The sequence below is a fragment of the Aphelocoma coerulescens genome, chromosome 1A, assembly GCF_041296385.1.
Source record: "Aphelocoma coerulescens isolate FSJ_1873_10779 chromosome 1A, UR_Acoe_1.0, whole genome shotgun sequence".
Lineage (NCBI taxonomy): Eukaryota > Metazoa > Chordata > Aves > Passeriformes > Corvidae > Aphelocoma > Aphelocoma coerulescens.
Window position 1 is genome coordinate 56509787 of NC_091014.1, and position 16380 is coordinate 56526166.

The window sequence follows — 16380 nt, forward strand, 5'->3', positions numbered from 1 at the left end:
TATCACTTCTTAGGTGTCCTTGTAACTTTTTAGAAAAAACCTAAAGATCACAAGATATGGTTGGATAATCATTTCACAGCTGCTCTGGCACAGTGATGGCTATTTTTTAATGCTCTAATGCCCATTAACTGTTTGGGAGGCAGAAGTTTTCTGGATACTGCAGTGCTGAATGTTTACAGAGAAGGGTAATCATTTCCAGGGTATCCACTGAGCCTGACTGCTTCCTGCCTGTCTAGGTCTCCTCAGACACTGCTGTAACAGGACTATTTTGGCAAAGTAATGAACCACCCTCCCAAGAGCCAGCTTTTCAGGGCTGGAGTTAAGCTCGCACCTGGCACACAGGTGTAAGCTTGTTTAAACATTGACAGGGAGGGAACTAACAGAAATACAAGGGGAAACACCTCGTCTCAGTCCACTGGCAGTGACACAATCACAAAGCAAACTTGTTTGTTCATTAATGCAGCAAACCCAAGGAGAATAGCCCACTGTCAAGGACTGGAGCAAACTAAGGAAATCTAGATTTGTCTTGTAAAGGGAATTCTCAGCATTCAGGAAAAGCTAGATTCGTGTTTTAAAGAGAATTCTCAGCATCAGAAAAAGCTAACTATAAACCTCAAAGGACTAATGAACTGGAATCTCTGCCGGCTTGAGAGGTAGTGTATAACCTGATCAAAATCAGCACTTCCAGAAGGGGAGGCTGTTGCTGTTAAGCCATCATGTTTTTGGAAAGGCTTTTTCCTGACAGGGATCAAGGCTTTATTTAAGTCACAAATTTCTAAGGAAAATATTGACTTCAGCAAATTGTTTCCTCATTTTTTTTTCTCAGAAAAAATTCAACCTATTTTGATCCTTCATCAGCAATTCTCTTCAGTTGCACTTGAAGTCTTAATGTTGATATGAAATGACACCTTCATTCAAATTGGACATTTTGAATTAATCCTTCAAAACACTATATTCAGATGCATCTGAATAACTTTTCCCAGAAAATGCCATGCTGAAAACTCCAACATTATCATTTTCCCTCACATTTCAGAGGGAATAAGTTTCCACTATTTCAAAATTCTTCATGAAACAGAAATTCTGTTTCAAAAACTCCTCACCAAGTTTCTAGCATTCTCTTTCACTGTATAAATCAGGTGACAACAACAATCTCTAATAACAGAAGCAAGACTAATTCCATTTTTCTCCTCATTTTTCAGACATGGCAAGTAAATGAATACCAATGAGAGCTGCAGGTGCTGAGAACTTGCGTAATTTCAAAATGTAAGCCATTATCCCCTATGATCTCAGAGTATCCAAACTAAAATCAGCATTCAAGATCAGTCTTTTAATTCACTGTGCCAATAAGAGTCTGTCAACACTGCAGACTGTAAATGAACATAGACCCACAAGAGCTATTTTTTAAAAGCAACTTAGGATACCACAAACACTAATTTAACCTGTTCCTCAAGTAAAACATTGAGCCTGCAGGCAAGTCAGAAAGTCAACTCTGTGACAAATGCCTTCCTACTCTCTTTTTCCTTTCTGGCTGTTTCCAACATTTTGAAGCAGTATTGTTTGATTACAGGCTGCTTCCTGAAGCTGCTTCCTTCAACTGCCTGCCGAACCCAGTTGGAATCTTCCTACTGATTTTAACTGGAGTGGGATCAGGCCCTAAATAATTAGTGGAGGAATCCCTTGACTTACAAACTGAACAGCTGTCTCTGGCTTTCCAAAAGAAAAGTTATTCCTGCAGCTGTTTTCCCCTAAGTGCCATATCGCTCCGAACTGTTACAGGACTGGAGGGAGGGGGAGAAGGTGGAATCTTAACAACCCATTAAAAAGGAGTATGGGCCATTGCGCAGCAGCTCTTTCTGTTCGACTCAGAAAGGGTCACTGCTGCCAGGCTCAGACAGCCCTAAGGGCACGGGAAAAGTCGTCTTCTTGTTTTCACATCTCATTCACGCGATGGATAACGAGGGGGAGGGAGGAATCAGATTTTGGGTTAATTAGCACCATGAACAGACAGCTGCATTGTCATTAAAAGTTCAATAAGTCACCAGGGTCACCACCGAACCGCAAGATGTACACACATGCACACGAGGCACACGTCTAAGCCTGGGCTTTGGCAGCCTTGCTCCGGCTCTGATTGTCCCCTACCCCAAGGATACACTTTGAGTCAAGAACACTGAACTGTTGTAGCTCTGAGGAGAAGGCAGAAACATAAAGGTACTCCCTCTGAATAGCAGTTGTTCATCCCCTTGGAACTGCTTAATTTCACACGCAATATACCAGCTAAGAACAGTTACACAGCTTTTTTCCCCTGAGAAAAATTAGAGGTGTGGCTTACCAATGTATAGTTTCATGTTCACTTCTAATACTCTGGGATAAGCAGAACCCCAGTTAACAAAACCATGCTATTGGTGCACACTGTTTCCTTCCACAGCTTCCTTCCACAAGCAAGGAAGCTGGGGAAGTGCAAGTGCACATTAGCAAACTCAGAAATGAGCATGTATAAATAATAATGAAAAGATAAAACCTCTAAAATGTCAAGGACTGCTATTAATAAGATTTGGAACAGTGTTAGCCTCAGAGAGTCACTAGTTGGCTTAAAAACAAAAACAACAAATTATCCAACTATGCAAAACAGCCACAGATTACATTCTTATTGCCTCAGATTGCAGTAACATTTTCTGTTAAGGGATTTTAAGGAAAACACAACAAGACAATTAAGGATTCCCCTGCCACCTTCCAAACAGGGCAGAGAAGAAATATAATCTTGAATAGCTGAAACATTACTGCTTCTGCAGAAAGCAGACTGGCATTGTCTGGTTCTGTCAGCTTTAGCTTTGCTGCTTATATATTCCAAAACCAAAATGGATTTGAAACCACCATCATTATAGGGAAATCTCACTGAAATGTAGTTTTGCTTTTCTGGGTAAAAGCATTACAGATCCTGCTTGCTCTTGCTATTACATTGGCAGGCAAACATGCAGCTAGCTCATGAGCGTATAGTTCCATTCAGTGCCTGGTCTTTGGCAAGGGAATTACCCTGGGAATACAGAAACAAGATTTTATTTTATTTTATTTTATTTAACACCTGTTGATCCCGGTGTACAATGATTGTCCACATTACTGAATTTCAGTATGTTTATGACAACACAGCACATTGCAGCAACTCTAGCAGAGATGTTCACATGAGGAAAAAAAGTAGAATAAAGAGGTACAGTCCAAAATTCAGTGGGGAAATTACATTCATTAGCATTTTGGTTCTAATTGCCCAAGTTAGGATGAGTACTGCAAGGGAACCAAGTAGGCTAAGCAGTTCATCTTAGAAAATGCCTCTGAATTCTTTCCCTCCCATTCAAGACCTGGATATCTTTTTGAACCAAAACTGCCTTTGCCATATTTTAACAGTGCAACCTAGTGATGCTTCCTCAAAGTACCACCACAGTATTTCAATAACAACTTTTGTCGATCTTTCCTTGTTGGTCCACATATATATTAAGGAGTAGGTGCTGGAAGGAACCCAGCCATGTGCTTGACCTTATGAGGGTTTGATGAACACAGAAGCTGCACAAAAATGTGAACCCCAGGGTGTGCCAAGACAACTACCACCCCAGAATCCTGTTCTGTCCTCTCTCCTTCTTTCTGTCAAAACAGCAATCAGGATGTGAGCAGGCAGTGTCAAATTCAGAAGAGAAGAGCTTTGAACAGCACAAAGGACAAAGTTTACGTCAATAGCCCAAGCTGCCATACTGCATAAAGGCCAAACAGGAAAGCAGTTTCTGAGACAGGAGGGAAAGAAAGACCCGGTGCTTTCCTTTACCCAGCTCTTCCAACAGCCATTAGTACTAGAGGAAATTGGTGTGAGAGAAGGGCATGCAGAAACAAACACGAGATCTTGCACTGACAGGAAGGAACCTATTGGCTTGAAAACTTTCCGGTACTAGTGAAAGCTTTGTTTCCCATACAGCCAAATACACCAGACAGGTGCGGTCTGATTCTCTCAATCTACGCCATTTCTTCAATCAATTTAAACATGCCATTGGAATAAAGGCTGACAAGGACCTGCTTCCCACCCTGTTGGCCTCCCATTCAAACAGAAAAGAGGAAACCAGAACACACTGGCAAACTCAAGAGATAGCTGTAATTTAGAATGCATGTGGGAGGTAGATTAGACACTCATCCTGATAAAGAAAAATAGACTCCAGAGTTGAAGTATGACTCTAAAGAGTTTTGGAAGGAACTTAAAACTCCATGGATTGAATCAATCTCTAATAACAAGGAATTAAGATGATAGCCTGAGAAGGGAGCTTTGGGAAAGTCAGAGTATCCCACATTAGGCTTCTGGGAAGCATATTTTATCAGTATCAGGACTCCAGCCTCGCTGGATGATGCAAATGACTCACTACCATAGGTTCTGTTGCAGTGTGTTTGTTCCAAAGTAAAGGTGTTGAAGGCAAAATACTGATAAGGATCACTGGCTATTTGCCACCTGAGCTAGCAGAGCTTCTCTCTGAATGCCTTAAAACCTTCCTGTGATAATTTAGGGTCTCTTAAAGTACACCTAGAAGTTCTATCTGATATTATAAAATCTTCTATTTCTGTGCTTCTCTGTAAAGCTGCAAACTGTTACACAGTGGGGGAAAGCAGGACAGCTGCTTAATTCTATTGAAAATATACTGTCTGGAGAGAAGATGGAAAGAGACTTATTGAAGTCTCTTTCTTTATCTTGATCCTCTAAGGAAATAACCAACTAAATCCTTAATCCCCAACCCCTTGGGGAACAAAAAAAAAGGAAAAAATAAAAAAGGGACAGGTGCTGCTCTTCATATTTAAAAAAGTAAAACAAAGGGCTTTAGAACTCATCCTGCCCTCACCCCAGCACAATCCTTTGCAATACTGAAGTTCTTGCACAGGAACTGCAGCTCTTGTCTTCCCACGCTTCTCTGGGTTTGTGATTTTTGCCCTGCAGGATGCTAAGGGAGGGCTGGGTATTTTGTGGCTATTGAAGTATTGTACATGATGGCTATTTAAGTGCCCCAGGGATCACTTTGCTCTTTTATTTCCTCTTGGACTGATCCACCTCACCAAAGCATTTAAGATATTCAGTATTGCAAGTGCTATACTTTTGCATGCAGTGTGGTCTCTCAACTAGTTCCATCTTTTCCCCGCCCTACATTCTCCCAAATACCAGAATTCTTTCAGCTGTCAGCTCTGCACCATATGTAGCACATTATCTATTGGAAGAAATAATTTCCTTAGAAACAGACCCATATATCCTAATCCAGAGGTGAGCATGATAAACAAGGAGGATGTTTCACTCTTCCAGAAATTTAAAGCAGGGGACCCAGCAATCTCACACTTCAGAGTAAAGCAGAGGACCCAGCAGTCAGTCACTTCACAAGAGCTGGTCTAAAAGCTCTTTCATACTGTCACCTCAGATCCCTTTTATCTGCAATGTGCATTTCTCTGGACCTGTGAAAGGCAGGCAGGATATTTATAGCAGCATCAGAGGAGGCAGGAAGTAGGGAACTGGGGTGGGTGATTGGAAAGGGTATAAAGGGCTTGGAGCACGGGGGTCAGCCTGGAACTCCATCCCCCAAAAGAACAGAGCTGAAGGAGAAGTGTCTGGGGAATAGTTGGTTTTCCACTGATGTCCCCTGGCTCACTCCTCCTGTACCTGCTCCCTTTCCAACACCAGCCATTTCCTGTCTTTCAAAGTTAAGTGGAAGTTTTCCATTCCGTGGTTTTCCGGCCTTGGTACAAGCAAGAACATTTTTCCCTTATATTTTAACTGTTTGGAGATCAACAACAAAACCTACTCGCTGGAGGGAGAGCTTCCTATTTACAGCTGATCCATGAAATTTGAGAGGGCTGATTAAACATCAGAGGAGCAAGATCTTTGCTTGTTCGTGTATTCACTGAGCATGAGAGATTGAACTTGTTGTCTGAACAAATGCTCCAGTGCCCCTCTATAGAAAATTAACAGACTAACATAATGCCAGCAGGCCTCCCTGCTGACTTCACTGCAGTAACACCCAATACTGAGGGAAACATGGAGAAAAGGAAACAGATGTTGAAGTCTCCATACTGTAATTACAATGCAGCATGAGGGAGTTAAAATTCAAGTCCTTCATTCTAGGCCAGCAGGAGCCTGGGTCATTTTGAATATAGCCCTGTGAAACAGAAGTACTCCTGTTTCCTATGTGCTGTTGTGTGACTTTTTTTTTTTAATGAATCAGTAGGGAGCAAGAACTAATAATGTGTTACCTTCATGCTGTTGCACCTGGTGTAGCCATTGCTACCTGCTCAAGTTTTGTGCAAATTTGGTGTAATTTATAGCTGCTTTGCCAAAGTACCAGTGATCATGCAGGCCAGCAGAAATCTGGGCCTTTTTATGTCAAAACTGAGGAATTAAGAAAGGAAGAATCTATGAAGTCTCTTTTTCTTCCTTGGGCCCTTTAACATACCTTTATTTACCTCCCCAGTAAACTGGTTCTAAACTCTTATGAACCAGCAGGATTACAGAGCTCTGACACTTTAGAAACAGACAGGTAGCTAAGGAAGATTGTAGGCATTTTTATTAGTGTGTATTTTGCCTAGGATCAGTAACAATTTGTTGAACAATTTGCACACCCTCCTTTGATCTCCCAGAGAGGTTACTACTTCAGGTATCTCAAAAGTACTTTTAAACAGCATGTTATATATGACAGCATGTTATATATGGCTTCATTTCATTTGCTTCTCCTGCTGCTCAGCGTGAATCATTTTCCAGCTAAGCAGTAGTTTCCTTATAACTCACCTGGCAAAAATCAAAGACCAAGCCCTGCACACACACCCATACAACCTGCATTTCTTGAAGGGCTATTTGAAGGAACTTTGCATTCATCTGAATGGAGGAAGACAACCAGCTTGGCTGGAGTCCAGATAGACTAAAGGGTATGTGCTCTGTCCATGGCCACTCCACACAGCCAGGTTTTTTCAAAGCCTAAGCCTTGATTGCCAGTCAGAAATAAACATGCTACAGGCTGTTAGAGATCAGTCAATAGAACATCAGATCGTTTTATGTGGGTTCTCCTACTTAAGTGTTCCCTGAAGCCCAAGTATATACTCACTCTCCTGGATGGATAATTTCCACCTTAGGCATGTCCCACATAGTTCCCATAGCTCCAGATGGGGTGGCCTGCCATGTGTCACAGCTAGTGACTCCTCCTAGCTTGACCAGCTTGTACTAGTTCTTCACTGCAACTTCCACACTGCACCTCCACTTCCTCCAGGAATCCTTCTCTCCTCGTTATACTCTGAGATAGTCTCTGGAGGGCCTTTGCCACTCCTGCAGCTCCTAAAAACCTTCTCCCGTTTCCACTGGGCTTATTGCTGTGGCCATTCTCTTCCCCAACCTGTAATAATGACAGAAGTTTTCAAAGCTGAGCCTGCTGACACAGACCTCTAGTTCCCCACAGCCCAAGACCATACCCCTAAGTTGACAATGGCCTCCCCACTCCCCAAGCACTGCTCTCTGCTGGTTCTTGGCACGTTTCTGCCCAAGAAGGGACACCCCAAATCACCTCCTTTCTTCCTAAAGTAAAAATGAGATTCTACATTGCAGGCAAACTGTAGCTGATTTTTACAAGGTTTGATATGATTTTTTGTACGTGCACCTCTCTGCTATTTGAGTTTTATTGTCTGTATACTGTTTCTAAGGGCTCAAATTGCCCTTTAGAAAGGTCTTATATAAACACTAACAGGAATTTGGACTATTCATAGTCAACATTAATTTTAGCACCACGCAACTCAAGAGACTTCTGACTTGCTTCCAGAAGACTCCCACTATCTTTTCTAGCAGGCAGAAATTTTGAATAAATAAAGTAATCGGGGTTATGTGAAATTACTTGCATTTTTATGTTATTAGACACTGTCAGTTAATGCACTACGTCTTCAGTCTGGTCACTCCAGAGAACTACTTCACATTACAGTAGAATGTTAACTTTGTTTTTGACAATAGCTTTTCAGCTCTCTAGTGTTTGTAACATTCCTCTTAGGAACCTGAAACAATCAAGTCAAATCCAACCCTGATACAAGGTGGTGAAATACTGGTGAGACAAGTGGCAATGCACCTGCCTTACACAGAGCATGAGGCTTATGAGGCAGGTTCAGTACTTCCTCTCCATATTCATTACTAGGGCAGACTTTAGATCTTGTATAAGAGGGTGTAAATCCATTTAACCCACCTTGGTCTCATTTACCTCAGGTCCAACACCAGCCTAATACTTTCAAATAGAAGAAATTTGAAGTTCACACTGATTAACATTCTTTTCTCAAGCTATTCCAAAGCAGACCCAGTTTAGCCCTAGTTTTAAATAAGGCCCTAGGCCACTATGGGCAAATAGCACTGGTAGTCATGTCACTGGTGGGAAGAGAAGTGATAAAGCCCCAGCAGTGTGCATCCCTCCCATGAGCTCTGAGCACTTCTACACAGAAGGCTACCAAATAGGTTGACCTTCAGCTGAGCAATTTGCAAAGAGTGTCCAGTACCACAAAGCTGCGGAAAAGTTGAAACAGTCTTGCAATAGTTTCAAATGTAGTCAGCTGCCCTGATCAGCCTTGTCTCAGAGAAGTCTATGTAAGGACAGTTAGCTTAAAGAGTAGTAACAGTCCAATAAAGTTCTGCCAGTAAAATTTCAAATGTCACATGTGGACGTTCTTCAGAGGTTTAGATGAGCTACTGTAGGCCTTTAATGAACTCTGCATTTACTTAACTAATTGATGCTTGAAGGCGCAATTTTCCTCTCATCTTCTACACTACTATCATTTTACCAGTATAATTTGCTTTCAATTTATTTTATCACATGAAAGACAGAATCATACCCTGAAAGTCTAGAACAATAAGCAGGACATTAGAGCAAAAGCCTCTTCATCTTGAAATGAAAAAAAAAAAAAAGCCATAATTACAGGGAAACTCAAACACAGGCACTGCTGACATTGTTAGGATCGAAAGTAAGTTCCTTAGCTTAGTCTGGTTCAGAGCTGGCAAACACAGCATGCCTGGTCTTGCCTGTTAACTCAAACCATGCTGTCCTTTCAGGTTTACCCATTCTTACAAACTCCCGGACAGCATCTGGTGGAAGTTTCCTTTAATTCCAAGACCTCCTACCCTGACCAAATGGGCTCCTTCTGTGATGCATGCGTGGTTGGGCTACATAAGAGCACCACATGGTATTGGAGCTGTGAGGAAAGAGAAGTATGATCTTAGACAGCATTGTTACATCATAAAACTAATTTTCCATCTTAATGGTTTTAACATCCAACTTAGGGCAAGGTGACTCAATGAGTGCTCCTACTAAAAATTGTTGGCCCCACCCACCCTGGCTGGGATTGCACTTGAGTACAGAGATCCATTCCATCAGACGCAACTCAGCTGCCATATCCAAGAAACTCGGAAAGTGCAGGACTAACTGTATTAGTGTCTTGGAATGAGGGAAGTCCACTGATGAAGCTGAGAATGAATTTGTGCCACTTTCTCCTAGGGTCAAACAATCAAATCTGCTCACCCTGAAAAAGCAACGTGAATAAGGCAGGTCCTTCCCAAACCCAGATGAAAAACACCAGTACTGCCTATGGCTGTACATAACTATGTTCCCACCAGCCCACTTCTGTCCAGAAACATCAGAGGAGCAACTGGCAGGTGGAGAGTTCTAAAGAGCACATAGGAAACCAGTGAAAATAAGAAGGGAAGAAATGTACATAAAGCAGGAGCTCCAAGGCTTAAGGTTAGAACATCTGGCTCTCTGCTGGCTCAGAGGCCTTGCTGGAGATACTTCCTGCAGGAAATGTGGAGTAAGCATATGCAATAATAAAAAGATAAAACATTCTGCACTACATCTTCCAAACAGTAGTTTCCACTACTTTTATTTTTTAATACATACATTTGGAGAAGTAACTAACTCCAGATCCCACTACTCTTATAAGGACTAAAATTGCAAATAACCACACCAAAAAACCAACAAAGAAGCAACTTCTATTTCCACTTCTACTAAATAGGACAATTCAGCTGCGAGTGGCCATCCTTCTGTCAGGAGACAGGACCAGTCACAAGGAACACCCTCTTTCAACAAAGTTTTTACCAGGGACATTGGAATTCCATAGAAGTTAAACAAATCTCCCCCATTTCTTCCCACATAAAATGAAGTTTGCAGTACTTTTTTTTATTATTTTTTGAAGCTTTACGGGATGCTTCTCAGATTTCCTGCTTCTAAAATGCCTCCAAGGGAAGTCCAGTCTAAAAATATAATCACATCATTACTTCCTCAACAAAAGTCTGATTCCAAAGTGGATACTCTTTTGCAACCATTACCACAACATGTAACAAAAAAAAAAAATCGTTTTAAATTAATCTCAACCCTAAAGATTGGTATAATTAACTGGAGATGGTTTATTATAAAACTTTTAAAACAGTCTAGGAGACCTTACCTGTCTACCTTAAAGGCTAAGACAGCACATTCGATGTCACTACAACAAAGTAAGGAAAGCATGTTCAAAATCTCACGCATGATCAAGTGTTCTGCACATCTCTTTTAGCTTATGAGTGAGAAGGTGGAATGACCAACTCAAGAAAAGCAGTGAAAGGGCAAGTTTTCAATTAGACTTGTCTAAATCTTAGACTCCAAGCCAAACAAATTCATGAGTTTCCTCCTTCTCTACTACTTCTTCCTTGCTCTTCTCTCACATTCTCAGTTCAAAGGATGGGAAGCACTGCAGGTGTTGTGGGCTCAGTGCTCTGGGTATAGGAGGATGGAATAAAGAATGGCTTCACCAGCACCAAGGGACCCTTAAGAACTTACCTTCACCTCCCCAAAGCTCGTCAACTCCATCTTACCGAGAGTGAGGTTATTTAGACCAGAGAGGAGCACTACCCACTGGCATCCTTCCTGATACAGGTATTTCTTCTCCCAACACAAACCATACAAAGAAATGTTATTTTGAGCTTCTTTGAACTTAGGCAAGAGACATGTAATAGTGCCATTGCTGTTCTCTAAAGTATATGCACAAGATAGAAGTAAGACAGCTGTGGAGTGAACAAAGTGCTTTATCACTTGCAGACTGGTTTGTCAAATTGCAGTCTGCAATTTCATGTATTTTCTTCCCTTCTTTATTTTTTTGGTTGAAAGGAGATGTGGGGCAGAGGGGGCCAAGCAGGAGGTGTTTTCCAAACCTGTGAATTCAACATTCAGCAGCCAAGCTCAAAAGTTCCTGCTGTTCGTGCAAAAAAAGGACAAACAAGTCCCTTTCATGTCAGCTATGTCCAGCTGGAAATGTCACAGCTTTGTCACAAAAGAACAAAGCATGCCTGGTGTCTGTTCTTTCAAAAGGTCTCTTAATTCAAACAAAAGAAAAATATTCACATCTGGAAGAGGTCGTAGGCAGAGGGCAGGAGTGGAGGAAGCAAAGTTCAGATGGCAAACCATAGCAGTTGCTGTTTGTCCAATTATGGTACTGCCTCTTCTGGCACTTACTGATCCCGTTAAAGGAAGAAAGCCAAGAGTTAAAACAGCAATTTTATTATTGATTGACCCCACAGGGCCAGACAAGACACACCTCTTCACTTTTGCTCCATTCATCAAGCTGGAACACTCAGGCTGAGTGAAAAGACCCCTTGTGACCAGTCTAGCAGTAGTACCTCTTTTTTCTCCCCTCCCTCCTTTTTTGAATTAAAAAGATATATACTGTTATTTATGAAGTTCAAGATTCCTTCAAAGACCACACCCTTCACTTTCAAAGGATGCACATATTGAAATCCTTCCCTTTCCAATGGGTTTATTTGACCATCTGTTTCAATAAAAATTAAAACCTTCTAATAACTGCAGGGTTGGGAGGCTGTATCAGAACTGAGCCACTGGAAAATGAAAAATTAAATGTCCAGTGAGATCAGATTAAAGGAGAAGAGAATGAACTTGAGAGTAGGACTTCACTGGTTAAGCACAAAACACCAACAGTAGAAGTTTGCATTACAGTCCTCAACTAAAAGTTTTCTCCTTCTTCAAAATCCAGTGCTTCTGAAGATGAAAAGCCTCTCCTAGGCTGCCACCTAGCTAGTTAATTTCTTATATTGTTTTAGGAGCTGTTTTTAAAGCCTCTTTTGCTCCAGCCCTTACTGCACTGACTCCTCCCTTTAGAGCTGGTATTTTGTCAGAAGTTTCAAGAGCGATAAAAACTTGCTGCCAAGTCCCTTTCTTCCCCACAATGTGTTTTATAACCCAGCATGTAGTTTAGTCTGTCTAAACACTGCACTAGTACACTGCCATCAGTTTCCATGGAGATGATTAACTCCTCCAAAGCCAGAAAGCTTTAGTGTGCTTTTTGTCCTTTCCACATATGAAGAACGTGACAGCATTTACTAAAATCAGCCTGCAGAACTATCACATTTTCCACACAGTTCTAGCAAATGTAAGGATTAACTTTTGCTTCAACCCATCAGAGACCTGCAGTCTTAACCAAACTTGCATTCAAGTAATTTACTGCAATGGTTTTCTCTTTCCCCTCAAGCTTCTCTTCCTTTGCATTGCTGTGAAGTCTGAGCTCATGACAGCCCCAGAGATGTCAACTTTTTGAACTACTTTGTCTCAGAGCAAAGCCAAGGCTTGAGATAGAATGAAGAGCCCAGAAGAGAGAAAGGAAAGATGAAGGAGAATACTTTGAACTCAACCAGAAATCAGAGTAGGAAACAGAAAAACTTTGTGCCCTAAAGTTTAGGAGCACTGCTACATGAAACTTCATCGTTTACCCCTAGTCACTTTTGCATCTAGTAAAAATACAGTCAGTGTATATTCATTACAAAAGCGTATTTAATACCATCTTAAAAAGTTGAATTGAACTGAAATTACCCTAATCTATTATAGCATGACCTAACCAGAGTAAGAAAGCAGTTCTTCTCCCTAAATGCAACTAATGAAGGCCACATGCTGCCATCAGCTTTTGCTGTGGAAAAACAGTTTCCCAGTCTCATTTTCACAGAAAGGACAATCTCCCTGGCAGTTGCCACTTAGGTGGCACACTTGTTGATCCAAACTATGAAAACGGCAACAGAAGTTTGAATACTCTCGTTTCCTAGAAGAATTTCCCACTATAAAACTGTTTTATAAATGTTTTCCAGGTTTTTATCACTGAAGCAAACTGTAACCTTCCCACCACTTTTAACATGGAATGGGTTTTTTGGCATTCAGGAGCAGATACACTATATAAACTACACATGAATAACCAGGCACAACTGCAGTTTCCGTAGAAGAACTGAAGGCAAGAGGTAGATCTTTTGCCACTAACCTTGGCTAACTTGAAAAGGCTGCTGGCAGCGTTCACAGCAATGGGTATTCTGCTGCAGTGAGAATTATTTTCTATTTGACTTCCATAGCAGTTGCCAGGAGGATTTCTTTGCAGACTCTACTCGGAGTCAGCACCATGTGGGTACCAGCAGTGCAAAGCCCCTTTTATGCTGTGCTACTAAGACAACCTTCAGAGAAGGCAGGAGACTTCACTTGTGCGTCCACTCACCACTGCTGAAGTGACAGCCTGTATTTACCATTACATGGACATGTGTCCAGTAGTAGCTCAAAGGACGCCACTAATTGGTTTCATACACTTTGCCATGGAAGAGTTACCAAGCAGCAACCGTATTTTGTTACCCACCCTTGGCTACAAGCAAGCCAACGAACTTGTGAACAGAGTCTCTATTACCTCCTCCACAGAGATTTTTTGGTGCTGTCCTTGTCCCCTACCTAAAGTTAGTGTAACGATGCACCCTAGGGATGCTGAAACCCATAGTGGAAAACATCAGTCAGGATCCAGTGAAAGTGTTTCAACTTTCCCGAAAGCATGCGGGTTTGTGTACCTCCCACAGCAGCAAAGACCACAGCGCAGCACGCAGAAAGCCTGGAGACACTTGGTACCTGCTTCTCCAGCCCTTCCCAGCGTTACAGGCACAGCACCACAAGCCTGTGTGAGCCGCACCTCCAACACCAGCCGCCACGGGCCGTTTCCTGGCTCGGGAGAACCCATCCTAATCCTGCCTCCTACTTCTTGTCACCAAGTTGAGGAGGAAATTTTGGCAGCCTACACCTCCAATTGTGTTTCTGTCCCGCTGTAGGAAACATGCCACTCTGACAATTACTGATTTCTTTAAGGCACTTCTGGGAGAGGCTGCTGCGGGACAGGGCTTGGGAGGGCTGGGCGGGGGTCCGCCACCACACGCCTCTCCTCTTACCGACCCAGGCGTCTGCGGCAGCGACGGAGCCAAACCCGCTCTTGGAAAGTCAGGTCTCCGCTCTCCGGTGGGACCCGATCGCCCGTGACTCGCGGGACGGTGCTGCCTTGCGGTGACAGCCGGGCTGCTGCCCGCACCCCTCGGGGTCCCGGGAACTTTCTGGTTCCCCCGAGCCCTCCGGGCCCGGGCGGCTGCGGGGCGGCGGCACTTACCGATGTCGGAGTTGCAGAAAGCGTCCTGCGGATGGATGGGGACGCAAGTGCAAGCCTCCACCACCAAGTCCCGCAGGCTCCAGCTGCACAGGAACACGACGAGGAAGCTCAGCCACGCCGTCATGCTGCCCCCGAGGTGCCTCCTCACTTCTGCGGAGCGGGAGGCGGCTACTGCTGTGTTCGCCTGACTTTATTCTCGCTCCCTAACAGCCCGTGCGCCGCGGCTGCCTGCCCCGTCTCTGTCTCCCTGGCTAGCTCTGCAGCGCTGCCCTCGCTCGGCGGGACGGTGCGGGCGCTGAGGGGCGCTGAGGGGCGCTGAGGGGCGCTGAGGGAGCCGAGGTGCGGCGCGCTGCGGGCGGAGCGGGGCCGGCGCGCGGAGTTATACCCGGCTGGCGGCGCTCGCGCTCCGGGGGCGCCGCCGCGCGCGGCCAATGGCAGCCCCGCATTACCTCATCGGCGCGAGCGCGGGGCGGGGCCGCGCCCGCCGCGCCTTGTAGGGAATAGAGCGGGCGCGCGGCGGGCGGGGGCACGGCCCGGGCACGGCCCCGGCCCCGGTTCTGGCCCTGGCTCTTGTCCCGGCCCCGGTTCTGGCCCTGGCCCGCTCCGATCCGACCCGCGCCCGGGGCCGCGGGACGGGGTAAGCCTCGCTCCGTGCCAGCTGTAGCTCCCTTGTACCGCCGAGTGTCCGTCCCAGGCTGTCACAGCCTCCGCCGCCCTGCGCCGCTACTCAGGGCACCTGGAAAACGTACACGGGGCTTGCGGTTCGCTTGGAAATCTTGGGCTGTTTCCCTTCGATCCATCTGCGCTGTCTGCAAACTGACTTTAAACTGGAGGCGATGGCACATTATTCACTCCGTTCCAAAGAGCTTTCAGACAGCGATCAGAAAATGCACAAGTGCGGTGTGCTGCTTCTTTACCGCTTCCAACAGGCAGTAGAAAGAGGATGGGGGAAAAGAAGGACAAGACCTATCTGAACTGTAAACCAGGATTTTGCCCTGGATGTTTTTGATCCTGCTCGAATACTCCTTCTCCACCACCCAGCAATTCCCCTTCTCTGGCCTTTCAGTCAGAAAGGGGTCATAAACTGCTAAAACCAAGCTGGAAAAAGCAGTGTTGTATCCAACCCGGGCACTCCCAACATTTAATCTCAAAGTATATTTTAGCAGAGCAGCTTTAGTGGAATTTATAGAAACGTCCTGTTTGTTTTGTTTTCCTTTATCCCCTTTCAGAGCCATAAATTTCTATCAGCTGTAGAAATGTAAATGTTATAGAAGAGCTGGGACTGTAAGGAAGGAGATTGCCAGCTACATGATACAGACAGCCTTATTATCCTCCAAAGGGGACTGAGGGGTGATTAATCACAGTATCAAACCAGTGTATATAATGTCAGAGTACTTTCCACTGGGTTTACAAGACTTAAGCACATCTAGTTATAAATTATGCTGGTATTAAAGGCCAGGGACCAGCTGTCCTAAATTTCTATATAGTCAGCTAAGTCTTTAGATTTACAATTCTGCTCCATCTGGGTGAAGCATAGCCTGCCTACACCTTTTCTTTAATCATACAGTCCATATAAAATTAAAATCTCCTGTCTTATGGAAGCACAGGCTTTTATTTGGAGCATCGGTAGGCAAAAGCTTCAAGATGGGTGTTGTCAGCAGGGATCAAGGTTACAATGCCAGCAGAGGAAAACACAAGTTCCTAGCCTCGCTGTGACACAGACAACCTGTGTGACAGCTTTGCCTCACTGTGTCATAGGATAATAGTGATGGGAGCTGCTCAGGAATGTGTGTTAGTGAACACACTGAAAAAATCGGATGGTGTTGAGGTGCTAACGGGTCCTGTAAGCGTGTATGAGACAGGGTATTAAACAGGTCGTTCCGTTTAGATATGTCAGTGTCTGAATCACTGGGCCCAAATTGCAATACG

The 16380-nt window shown here is 44.0% G+C and overlaps 2 protein-coding genes across 2 annotated transcripts in view; one reads left to right on the forward strand and one right to left on the reverse strand.

The window, feature by feature from the left end:
* TIMP3 (TIMP metallopeptidase inhibitor 3) overlaps positions 1-14807 on the reverse strand; it is a 37569-nt gene extending 22762 nt beyond the window's left edge. Inside the window, exon 1 of the mRNA XM_069002934.1 lies at positions 14452-14807. Coding sequence (XP_068859035.1) covers positions 14452-14575 — 124 coding nt within the window. The 5' untranslated portion in view covers positions 14576-14807. The remainder of the gene's footprint in view (positions 1-14451) is intronic.
* The window catches only part of SYN3 (synapsin III), a 236808-nt gene that overhangs the window by 137422 nt on the left and 83006 nt on the right, over positions 1-16380 (forward strand). The gene's annotated exons all lie outside the window — the stretch shown is intronic.